Consider the following 12,720-nt stretch of genomic DNA (forward strand, 5'->3'; position numbering starts at 1 on the left):
TAGCTTATTTATCAAGTATACATGATATGAATTTGAATATGACTTTAACGTTGTTCAGTGGTGATATCTGTTACTGTTCGCTTTGTATTTATGCAAAACCGCACATACAATACATACAAAACGGCATCTGAAGTGGATTTTTGAGTCCTGTTATACCAGTTTATAGTCACAAGGAAGTTGTTGCTGGGAAAAAAACAAAACCACACCTCCATCAAAGAAAAAAGGAATGAAGAGATAAAACAGAAGCAGATTGATTTCATATTCACTGTGGACCGACTGAGACGTGCCATACAGACGTGCCAGAAAAGGTGAGTTTAGGTTACCAATGTTTTTTTTTTAAAGCTCTCCAATACTTAAAAACTAGACAAAAATTGGACAAGACTGTTAAAGGTGATGAAGAAACTGTTGTTAAACTTCAGCATCATCAATTTCTTCATAGAAAGCAATGAATAATGCATTAGTGCTATTGCACAAACTCATATAAAACTTTTATGAAGGTTACAAAAAGGGACAGTTCACCCAAAAATGACAATAAATGTTATAATTTCTTTCTGTTGGACACATAAGAGGATATTTTGAGGAATGTTGGAAACCGATAGTCATTGACTTTTGTTGTATATATTGCAATATTATTGTTTTCCTGCTATGGATGTGTACGGCTAGTTTCCAACGTTCTTCAGCATATCTGCTTTTAACAGAGTTTGATGTTCCCTCCAGAGACTTTTTAAGATATCTTTAAATTCTGAATTTTATAGAGTCCCGATTAAAGCAAAACAAATTTCATTTTAAATTATCGGAACTGGAAGAAACCATGTTGTCAGTCAGTTCTTTTAAAGGGCTTATTTCTAAATTCTATTCCTTATTAGTTTACTCTGATTCCTCCGTTTCTGATTCTTTGAAACCAAGAAAGGGGTCTAGGAGGTCTGTTTAATTTTGAAGATTGGTCCAAGATCTGTGATAGTATTTTTCCAACATATACCTCAATTTCCATACGTTAACAAAATTTTATGTTTTATTTTACACCTGTTCGTCTACATAAAATGTTCCCAGCTTCTTCCAACCTCTGTTTTAAGTGCAAAACTTCTAAGGGCACTTTTTTTTCTCATTTATTTTGGTCCTGCGTTCACATCCGACCATTTTGGAGAGGGGTTCATTCTGCAATCCAGGAGATAATAGGAAAACATTTTATTTTCTCCCCCTCACTTTTTTTGTTGAATGACATTCCTGAAAACCTTTTTGACCCAGACCTCAAACCTCTGTTTACAACACTTACATTTCTAGCTAAGAAATGTATTTTACTAAAATGGTCTACTTCTTAAATTCCAACTATTTCCATGTGGATTTCTCAGTTGCCAGTCTTTCTTCCTTTGGAAAAATTGGGGAAACTTTGGGAACCTCTCCAATCCTTTCTACACTGTAAAACCCAATAGTCAACTTTATCAAATGAAATGAGTGTAGTTAACTCAAAATTTAATGAAAGTTAATTCTGCTCATTTGAAAACTCAGTGTTAAGGGTAATGAGTTAATTAAATACCTCATTACTTCAACTTAAATGGAGTAAGGTCCCAGTACTCATATAGATTATTTTTTTTAACTCAAATGGTGTGTTGCAATCGGTTTCCTCAAACGGTTTGAGTTGCCTAAACTTATTGAGTTTTACAGTACTCAGTTGGTTTGAGTTCTCTTCATTTACTGGGTTTTACTGTGCTCAAATTGCTTTGTTTACTCAAATGGAGTAAGTTCACAGTACTCACTTGGATTAGTTTTTGAAATTAAATAGTTTGTTGCAATCGGTTTCCTCAAAAATCTGAAAAAAATATATATTAAAGAGAGTTTTGACTTCTTTTGTATTGATTTTTGATTTTATTTATTTATTTTTTTTGTTAAACAGATACATTTGTATATTTTTATTTAATTGGCAGCGCTTGGGGTTTGTTTGTTTATTTGTCTGATTGTCTTTGTTGTTTGTACTATTTAAATATCCTTAATAAAATAATTTAAAAAGAATATTGGCTTTTGCACTATTTAAGGTAAGTGGTTGCAAACAATTTATATGGGCTTATAAACAAGTTTAAACAAACATATTAAATGTAGTAATGTTTAACTTAATTTCTTTAAATTCAGCCCATATAAATTGTTTGCAACCACTTACCTTAAATAAAAATGTAAATCCAATGAATCATTTTGTTTTTAGTGTGTCCAAAAATATTCTGGAACCACTTGAGAGTCAATTTTGGGGTGAATATGCCTTTAAGTAAATTTTGTTTTAATAATCAATTCAGTCAGTCAGTACGACTGTGTAGAATATTACATGTAGAATATTACATGCTAAATAATAGTTTAAAAAATATATTTTTAAAGTGTTACTGTACTTATTGTGATATATTAAAGATACAGAGATGGTCCTGCTGCAAAAGTGATCATTTGTTTTCCTTATAATTGTTTCTTACAGTAAACAAACAGGAGTTTTGGCCGTTGTTACCTGTGGGAAGTTTTTCACATCTGTCTACAACATGCCTCTGACCGTATCTCAGAGTGAGGGTTTGGCGGTCATCACCGTCACCTCAAACCCGAAGAGTAAATGGCCCATTCTGTGCCAGATTCTGGGTTATCTGTGCTACACTCCACTGTGTTCTGTGTCTCGGATGATGATCGGAAAGCTGGAGAGCGTCCACATTGGTCTTGGGGTCAGTCAGACTCTTATTAATACATTAATTGCAAAACACATTTTTTTATCATCAAGTTTTATGCTTTTAAGGCTACTTTAGATGGATTTATTAGAATCTGAAACATGCAAAACATCTGAGATGCTCAAAAATGTTTGGTTGTATTTAGGTTATTTCATACATTTTAATTAAGAGATTAATGAATTATTAATTATGGGTTTGAGTAAATATAAAAAATTGTAATATTAATATTTGCAATATTTAATATAAAATAGGCTTCACGGTGGCTCAGTGGTTAGCGCTGTCACCTCACAGCAAGAAGGTCGCTGGTTCGAGCCCCAGCTGGACCAGTTGGTGTGAGTTTGCATGTTCTCCCCGTGTTAGCGTGGGTTTCCTCCGGGTGCTCCGGTTCCCCCACAATCCAAAGACATGTGCTAATGGTGAATTGTATAAACGAAATTGGCTGCAGTCTATGAGTGTGAATGAGTGTGTATGGATGTTTTCCAGTACTGGGTTGCAGCTGGAAGGACATTCGCTGCGTAAAACATATGCTGGATAATTTGGCAGTTCATTCTGCTGTGGTGATCTCTGATGAAAAAAAGGACTAAGCCGAAAGGAAAATGAATGAATGAATGAATTAATTAATCAATTAATTTAACATTAGGCCATATTATTCTTCAGTTGTTTCTCAGAAGTTAAAAATCTTGTGCTGTCTAAAATATAATGTAAACATGGTACACTTTTTGTTATTTTATGCAAAGCAAATGTTCTGAATGACAAATTTGGCACTAAAATATTTAACTTCACAATTTTATTTCAGAATAAAACAAGATATTTTTTAAATCAAACACATGACTTTACATTTTAAATCCAGAGAAATAAGAATGTGCAAGTCTCTTAACTATTTTCATAGGCGTATTTTAAAACACAATTTACTTCAATTTCATATCAGCAGCTCCTTTACAAATTTATTTACCAGGGAAAAATTGTGATGTGTTTTTCCTGCTGCATATACATATATATTTATACATCCTATATATGTTTTAGAAATATTGTGAAAATACTCATTAACAATAGAAAAAGATAAAAATCAGCACACTGCCAATTTTACTCTCAAACAACAGATTTAATATGACAACATTTCAATCTACATGCTCTTCATCAGGTCACACAGGAAACACATGGGGTTATCAGGGGATATAGTTATCATGCCCATAGCCAGCCAGGTGCAAGGGGTGGTTCTTTTGTCTCAAAAAGTGGGCCTTTTTGCAGTCATTCGACTCGTTATCTATTTAAAGTTAAATATTTATAGTTTAAATACATTTTAGTGACATTTTAAGACATTTTATTTATTTCTGCATTAGTCTGCTTGTCGAGTGGTCATAATAACCACAATTTTTGATGTACCAAAAACATTTCCTAAAGATTTAGAATAAAGGAATATGTCGGCGCCAATAGCCTAGTGGTGAAGTGTGCTGACATATAGCACTGAGGTGCTCGTGGCGACCCAAGTTCGATTTGAGGTCCTTTGCCAATCTTTTCCCCTTCTCTCTGCTCCCCATGTATTCCTGTCTCAACTCCACTGTCCTATCAAATAAAGGTGAAAACTCCTAAAATGTAATAATAATAATAATAATAATAATAATAATAATAATAATAATATATATATATATATATATATATATATATATATATATATATAAAGAATAAAGGAATATAAATAAAACATCCTCTATTTGACAACAATACAATAGGTCAGTAGTGAAAGATGTCTTTACTTCAGATTCTCCTCATCTTTAAAGCCTTCTTCGATGAGTTATTTTCACAATTTATAATGGCATAGCAGTCAAAACTGTATGGAACTAATACTGGACCTTTCGAACTACCTAACTCTCCCTGGCTACGGGCCTGGTTATATATAGTTATATTTACTATATCTTAAGTTCTGTTGCGTTTTCTTGTGTGACCTGATGAAGACCATGTAGGTTGAAACGTTGTGATATTAAATCTGTTTTTGAGAGATAAAGTTGTGCCGATATTTATTTATTTTTTCACTTTTTCTATTGTGTTTGGTTTGAGCACGAGCCATCAATAATCTCCAGGATGTGCGCACACTGTGGTTTTTCTTGCTACAATACTTATTTACCACATTTTTAAAAATGTGCCAAAATTTGATTGACTTACAGTGTCAAACTATTACCTAACATGTTGTCTTGTTTCATAGATTGTGCAGATGATCATTGGCGTCATCAATATTGCAATGGGGATTTTGTTCATGTGCCTTGGATATTATTTTAACATGTACCTCATAGCCTTCGGACCCTTTTGGATTGGTAGTGTGGTAAGACTCTGGTCCCATATTGTTCAGTTTAATCAGTGAACACAAGATTGCATTTAATAAAGAGCATGTGAAATGTTTTTGTGTATTTGCTGTTTAGGTCATTGTAGTTGGCATTGTGTGTGTTCTGGCAGCGAAGTTTCCTTCCTCTTGTCTGGTAAGTTTCTGGTAAATGAATCTGACATTTCCAGTTTTGCAAGTCTTTCTGTCTCTGAACTGTAAAATAAACATGGTCAGGTTTCAATCTGATTAAGATTCAAGTATTAAGGATGATTTAAAGGGGACCTGTTATGCAAAAATCAGTTTTTATAAGGGGTTTAAACACAGCCACAATCTGTGAATAAAACCATCCTCTAATGGCAAAAATGTATTAATGATTTTTTTTATAATCACACTTAATAAAAAAAATCTGCAGAAACACATTGATTAACATTCCCCCTTTGTACGTGTCATCAGAGAGTGAAAGCACCGGCCATTAGTAGCGATCTCTCCCTCATTAGTCTTGTTTTTTTAATCTGCCACTATGCTGACAGATAGGCATTTGTAGCTCCTCCCTCTTTTGAAAAGAGCACAATCTCATTTGAATTTATAGCGACAGTCACCAAAAACAGCATAATCTGGATCAAAGCCTAAAAGTGGCAGTTTCAAAGAGTTGTACAACATTATTTATCAAGTCAAGTCAAGTCAATGTTTATTTATGAAGCACATTTTTAAAAACAAGTGCTGTACACACATACACCATCGAAACCAAAGGACAAAAACAACAGACATATGACTCTCATATGGTATTAAAACTCATATGGTATCATATGGTATCAGATCTTACCTTGAAGGAAGAGGTTACTATGTCAGTTTAGGTGACCATAGGTCCAGGTGGACACCCATGACATGTGGAGTCCCACAAGGCTCGATTCTGGCACCTCTCCTGTTCAACCTTTATATGCTCCCTCTGAGCCAAATAATGAGAAAAAATCAAATCTCCTACCACAGCTTTGCTGATGACACTCAGATCTACCTAGCCTTACTGCCTAATGACTACAGCCCCATTGACAACCTCTGCCAATGCATTGATGAAATTAACAATTGGATGTGCCAAAACTTTCTTCAGTTAAACAAAGAGAAAACTGAAGTGATTGCGTTTGGGAACAGAGATGAGGTTCTCAAGGTGAATGCGTGGCTCTAAGGGTCAAACAACAAAAAATAAGGTCAAGAATCTTGGTGTGACTCTGGAGTCAGATCTGAGTTTTAATAGTCATATCAAAGCAGTTAGTAAATCAGCATACTATCACACTATCAGGCTTGCGGCCAGCCGATGAAGTGGCAAATTATTTCAGAGTTTAGGGGCCACGACTGCTAAGGCACAGTCCCCCCTGGTTTTTAACCTTGTGCGTGGAACAGCCTAAAAGTAGCTGATCAGCACATCTAAGTGCCCTTGATGGAGTGTATGATCGAATTAATAAAGACAAGTATCTTGGTGTTAGTCTATTTAGGCATTTAAACACCAAAACTAGAATCTTAAAATGTATCCTAAACTGTACAGGAAGCCGATGAAGAGAAGCCAGTATGGGTGTAATGTGCTCCTGTTTGTGTTTCTTCTTCAGCAAATAACCACAATTAACTTCATCAGTGTTGCCAGATGTAGCTGACTGATTCTTGCCCCAAAACTGTCCAAAACCCACCGACATGCCAAAAAAAAAAAAAAAACCCACCCAGTCATCACACATTGGAAGGGGGGAGGCAAAACCGCCCAATCTGGCAACACTGAGCATCATGTTGCCAGATTGCAAATGTCAAAGTATCATATCAGAACCTCAAAATGATCGTATTTGGAGGAAAATGAAGAGAAGCTCCTCTACACAAATCAAACGGGGAGTATACAGCTATTTTCTACACAAATTGCGTTCTGACTCAACGTGCAAATTACCACAATACGTAAAAAATAATAATAACCTAGGTGTACTTTAGAAGGTTCAAAGTCCACCTCCAAGTCACTGTCATTGGATACCTGCGTGTTGCCAGGTGTTGAGGGATTCATTTTGCGGTTCAAATTGGACTGTAACATAGTGCTGCTTGGCTTGAAAGCAGCGCACCCTCCCAAATTTTTAACACACTTTGAGGTGTGCATGAGCCCATTCAGAGGATCTGTAATGAGCCGATTTTGTGGCTTTGTTTTAATGAGAATAACTTTGGAAAAAACTCGTTCACATGATGCATTTGAATGGGGAAAAATGAGAACATCAAGGACAAACTCCCCTGTCCTTCTCACCTCCCTTTTCAGCACTACTTTTTAAAACTTCATTGCTTAAACGATCGACTTGACGATTCAACCTGAAAACTACTGACCTAAGCACGGCCGTGAGCGGCAGGAATGTTAAAGGCTGATTTATACTTCTGCGTCAAGTGCACGGGTATGCTACGGCGCAGCCTACACGTGGACGCATAGCCCCTCGCCCTCGCTGACGCGCACCTCTCAAAAAATTTTATGCGTATGCGTAGCGCAAGCTCTGTGATTGGTCGGCTTTGTAGCACTGACGAGTGTGGGAGGAGGCGAGCGTGATGCAGCGGATGTTTAAAAGTGTAAAGTCCTGTGAAGGAGCTCTGGATGGAGACTGTTGTTTTGTGTTTACCTTATGATTAAAGTTGTTGCACGTCCGCCGGTTCCAGCCTCAAAACGAACAAGTTTGAGCCACTTGTACATTAAGGAAGCGTTCAGAAAAAACAAAACACCAGCGAAGTAACTCAACACAGAGAAACATGGACACCTACTGCCAGCTAGCGTTGCAAGTGTAGTGCAAGTGTATTGCAGAGCAACAAAAACAGCGCGCAGAAGTATAAATGCAGGGCTATGCACAAGGCTTATGCCGTAGGTCACGCCGATCACTTGACGCAGAAGTATAAACCAGGCTTAACTCATGAGAGAGAGAGATTCTTCACGTTGAATGGCTGATAAGATGTGACATAAGATGAGATTCTCCTCACAGACAGTAGACAAAAGATGCAGCTAGATCAGTAAGTATAGAAGCCCCATAAGATTACAATGAAATAAATTTTAAATGCTATAAAATTCTTACATTATCGTACATTATAGGATTTTTTTCATTATTGATCGTACATCGTACAGAGGTCGAAATTATCAGACAAATATGATAATTATCGTACGTCTGGCAATGCTGATACCCACATAGAGGGCATTACAATAATCTAGCCGAGTTGAGATAAAAATATGTATAACCCTTTCAACGTCGTTAAAAGACAAAAATTCTTTAATTTGGATAATTGCCTCAACTGGAAAAAAAATAGCTTTAATTACTGAATTAATCTGTTTATCCAGTTTGAAGTCACTATCCATAATAACACCCAGGTTTTTTACATTTATATTTAACACACCAAGATCCAGACAATCCTGAGTTCCCCCGGATCCAAATACTACCACGTCTGTCTTTTCTTCATTGCACATTAAAATATTTAGTGCCAACCAAGATTTAATGTCTTTAAGACAGTCGAACAATCAGTGTACTGAAAAATCATACTCAAGTAAAAGTACTATTACTTGCCTAAAAATGTAGTACAGGTAGAGTAAAAGTATCTGTTGTAAATATTACTCAAAGTATGAGTAAAAGTACTCGAGTAGTGAGTAGTGAGTATTATGCTGTGAATGGCTGATGTGTTCACATGCAATTTGTGCAGGCATGTGTAAACGTAACATTCTGTAGTGCTTTAATTTATTGTTTAAGGCCCTTTAGCCATGTGTTATAGTCATCAAACAGCTAACATCATCTTCTCTTCAGTGTCTAAACAGTCTCTGGGTCAATGCGTGTAAAGAATTTGGACATCTTGTTGGACGATTTTAATGCTTCCAAACACTTTGCTGTATTCATAAAATGCCCATGTCTTGAGGTTGTTACTTTCGATGTGCGATTTGATTGAACGGAAATTACAGGACTGATTTTTCCATTTAGCCAATCCCAACAGACAACAAGAATAAAATAAAGTTGCGACTGCAGGTTGAAGGAAAATAGTGGAGTAAAAGTACTGAAAATGTACTCAAGGGGAAGTAAAAGTACACATAAAACTACTCAGTAAATTACAATTCCTGAGAAAACTTAATTACAGTAATTTAAGTATTTGTAATTTGTTACTTTACACCACTGCCAACAATTGTTTTATGGACCCAGCCGTTTTCCATTTTAAGGGCAAATAAAGCTGTGCATCATCTGCATAAAAATAAAATGGAATCCCATGCTTTCTACAAACAGATCCTAACGAAAGCAGATATAAGGAAAACAGAATAGGTCTAAGAATGGAACCTTGAGGTACTCCTCCATTCGGACAAAAACCAGCAGACTGAGAAACAGCTTTTTCCCCAGAGCTGTCTCCCTTTTGAACTCTGCCCCTCACTGACTCTTTTGCCCCCCCAATACACCCCCCACACTCCTCTAACGTATACTCCTCACAATCACTGCACTATTTAACATTTGCACATTTAAAGTTTGCACATATTCATTGCACTGATTCATTTACTTGAACTGGACATACCCACTGCACATGGACATTTGTAATTATGTTATCTATCTGCCACTCCTGATTATTAATAGCATCCTGTACATATATTCATTTATTGTAAATCTGTTCATAGCTAATACAACCTGTATATAATGTTGATAGTACATCCATCTGTAAATATCACCATAGTTTTTCTATAACTGCACTTTATAACTTATACCTGTATCCTGCACTTGCTGCTATTGCACTGCTGGTTAGACCTAAACTGCATTTCGTTGCCTTGTACTTGTACATGTGTAATGACAATAAAGTTGAATCTAATCTAATCTAATCTAATCCACATGAGAGAGGTGCTGACGAGTACATAAACTCCCCTAGGCGAACAGAGAAGCTTCTGTCAGATAAATATGTGTGGGGTATTTTGAGCTGAAACTTCACATACACACTCTAAGGAAATCAGAGACTTATTTTAGATCTTGTAAAATAGCCATAATAGGTGCCCTTTAAGTCAGGCTAATCAATGTATAAGCTGAAGAGTTGATTCTGTTTTACAGCGTAATTGACTATATTTAGATTTACATAATTATAAATGTATATTTCTGTTTGTGTTTTACAGCTGATGATAGGAATGTTAATGAACGTTGTCAGCGCTGCACTGGGCATCACAGCTATTGTGCTGTATTCACTTGACCTTTCATTTGGACATTGGCGACACTGGACATGTGAGAGCTATGATAGTAATTATTACTATTCAAGCTACGACCGTTACAGAACGCCTACCCCTGAAGAGAGTATGAAACTGGAGATGTGTCAGTACTACAACAATCTCCTCAGCGTAAGGATTACATTTCTGTATAAAATTCATCTCCAAAAATAACAACATACAAGTGTTTCTTTATTGAACATTGTACAATACAAATCCACCCTAACTTGAGAGCTTTACAGCTGAGGGGATAAATGAAAGCTCAAACCGATTTGTTTTACTAATAGGAGTTCTGTATTGAATACAAGAATGTATAAGTTAAAACCCCAATCTATATACCATGAGTTTTATTCACAGGCTTTGCTGTGAAGCTGTAAATTGAACTCAGGTACATTCTGTTTCCACTGATCATTCTTGAGATGTTTCAGCAGCTTAATTGGAGTTCACCTGTGGTAAATTCAGTTGATTGGACATGATTTGAAAAGGCATACACCTGTCTATAGAAGGTCGCAGGGTTAACAGTGCATGTCAAAGCACAAACCAAGCATGAAGACAAAGGAATTGTCTGTAGACCTCAGAGACAGGATTGTCTTGAGGCACAAGGCTGGGGATGGTTCCAGATACATTTCTGCTGCTCTGAAATTTCCAATGAGCACAGTGGCCTCCATCATTTGTAAGTGGAAGATGTTTGGAACCACCAGGACTTTTCCTAGAGGTGGCCGGCCATCTAAGCTGAGTGATCGGGGGAGAAGGGCCTGAGTCAGGGTGGTGATCAATAACCCGATGGTCACTCTGTCTGAGCTCCAGCCTTCTTCTGTGTAGAGAGGAGAACCTTACAGAAGGACAACCATCTGTGCAGCAATCCACCAATTAGGCCTGTATGGTAGAGTGGCCAGACAGAAGCCACTCCCCACCTGGAATGTTCCAAAAGGCATCTGAAGGACTCTCACACCATAAGAAACTAAATTCTCTGGTCTGATGACACTAAAATTTAAATGTTTGGAGTGAATGCCAGGTGTTGCGTTTGGAGAAAACCAGGCACCGCTCAACACTAGGCTAATACCATCCCTACAGTGAAGCATGGTGGTGGCAGCATCATGCTGTGGGGTTGTTTTTCAGCAGCAGGAACTGGAAGACTAGTCAGGATAGAGGGAAAGATGAATGAAGTAATGTACAGAGACATCCTGAATGAAAACCTGCTTCAGAGTGCTCTTGACCTTGCCGGTTCATCTTCCAGCAGTACAATGACCCAAAGCACACCGCCAAAATATCAATAGAGGGGCTTCACAACAACTCTGTGAATGCCCTTAAGTGGCCCAGCCAGAACCCAGACTTAAATCCTATTGAACATCTCTGGAGAGATCTGAAAATGGCTGTGCACTGTCACTTCCCATCCAACCTGATAGAGCTTGAGAGGTACTGCAAAGAGGAATGGGCAAAAATTCCCAAAGACAGGTGTGCCAAGCTTGTGGCATCATATTCAAAAAGACTTGAGGCTGTAATTGCTGCCAAAGATGCATCAACAAAGTATTGAGCAAAGGCTGTGAATACTTCTGTACATGTGATTTTTCAGGTTTTTAATTTTAATAAATTTGCAACAATTTCAAAAAATCTTTTTTCACATTGTCATTATGGAGTATTGTGTGTAGAACTTTGAGGAAATCAATAAATTCAATCCATTTTGGAATAAGGCTGTAACATGAAAAATGTGGAAAAAGTGAAGCGCTATCAATACTTTCCTGATGCACTGTATACGTGTTTATTTGTTCCTTTTCTTTTTATGTTAGTGCTTCCTTATATTGTCAGTACGTTTTTTTCCTTTTAAAATGCTGATAACTTGTTTTTTTCCCATCTGTAGATGATCTGCGGAGGTCTGGATATCATGATGATCGTGCTGTCGGTGCTTCAGCTCTGCGTGACCATCAGTCTCTGTGTTCTGACTGGGAAAACTTTGTGCAAGAATACTGAGGATGCTGAGGTATTGAATCAAACACCATTAAATCCACTGTGATCTTGATTGTTTCTGTGTGTTTATGTTTGTTTGTGGTTTTACAGGAGGATCCAGATCTTAAAAAGCCACTTCTGGACGATGACGCTGTTGGTGCTGCATGAAAAGACAAACACTGAAAATAATCATAGTTCCCAGCAAACAATTTTGTGTTTCATAGTCGTCTAATAGACATCTAAACGTACACAGCTTGGCTGAAACAAGGCTAAACTTGTGCTGTCAATGAAAATCAAGAAGAAGAATAGCCCAAAACTAGACTAGACTCAAATAGACAGATTATATAGACTATATAGACAGACTTTATGTCTGTAGCCATACATTTCTGTTTATTTGATGACTAGTCTAGTTTTGGCCTATTCTTAGATGTCTATTAGATGTTCACTGACATCCCAAGTTTAGCCATGTCTTAGTCGAGATGTCGTGATGTCTATTAGACATCTATTAGACATCTTTTAAAACAAAAAATGCTTGCTGGGTTATTTTTTTTGCTTGCAATAGAATG

At 36.8% G+C, this 12,720-nt stretch overlaps 1 protein-coding gene across 1 annotated transcript in view; it reads left to right on the top strand.

Annotated features, from left to right (window-relative positions):
* The first annotated feature begins 211 nt into the window (after positions 1-211).
* Positions 212-12,720, top strand: part of tmem176l.4 (transmembrane protein 176l.4) — a 12,704-nt gene continuing 195 nt past the window's right edge. Inside the window, exons 1-7 of the mRNA XM_056476304.1 lie at positions 212-308; positions 2,453-2,687; positions 4,891-5,007; positions 5,105-5,161; positions 10,124-10,342; positions 12,069-12,188; positions 12,266-12,720. The exon at positions 12,266-12,720 is cut by the window's right edge and continues 195 nt beyond it. Coding sequence (XP_056332279.1) covers positions 2,514-2,687; positions 4,891-5,007; positions 5,105-5,161; positions 10,124-10,342; positions 12,069-12,188; positions 12,266-12,322 — 744 coding nt within the window. The 5' untranslated portion in view covers positions 212-308; positions 2,453-2,513 and the 3' untranslated portion in view covers positions 12,323-12,720. The remainder of the gene's footprint in view (positions 309-2,452; positions 2,688-4,890; positions 5,008-5,104; positions 5,162-10,123; positions 10,343-12,068; positions 12,189-12,265) is intronic.

Source organism: Danio aesculapii, chromosome 16 (assembly GCF_903798145.1).
Source record: "Danio aesculapii chromosome 16, fDanAes4.1, whole genome shotgun sequence".
In the NCBI taxonomy this organism is placed as follows: domain Eukaryota; kingdom Metazoa; phylum Chordata; class Actinopteri; order Cypriniformes; family Danionidae; genus Danio; species Danio aesculapii.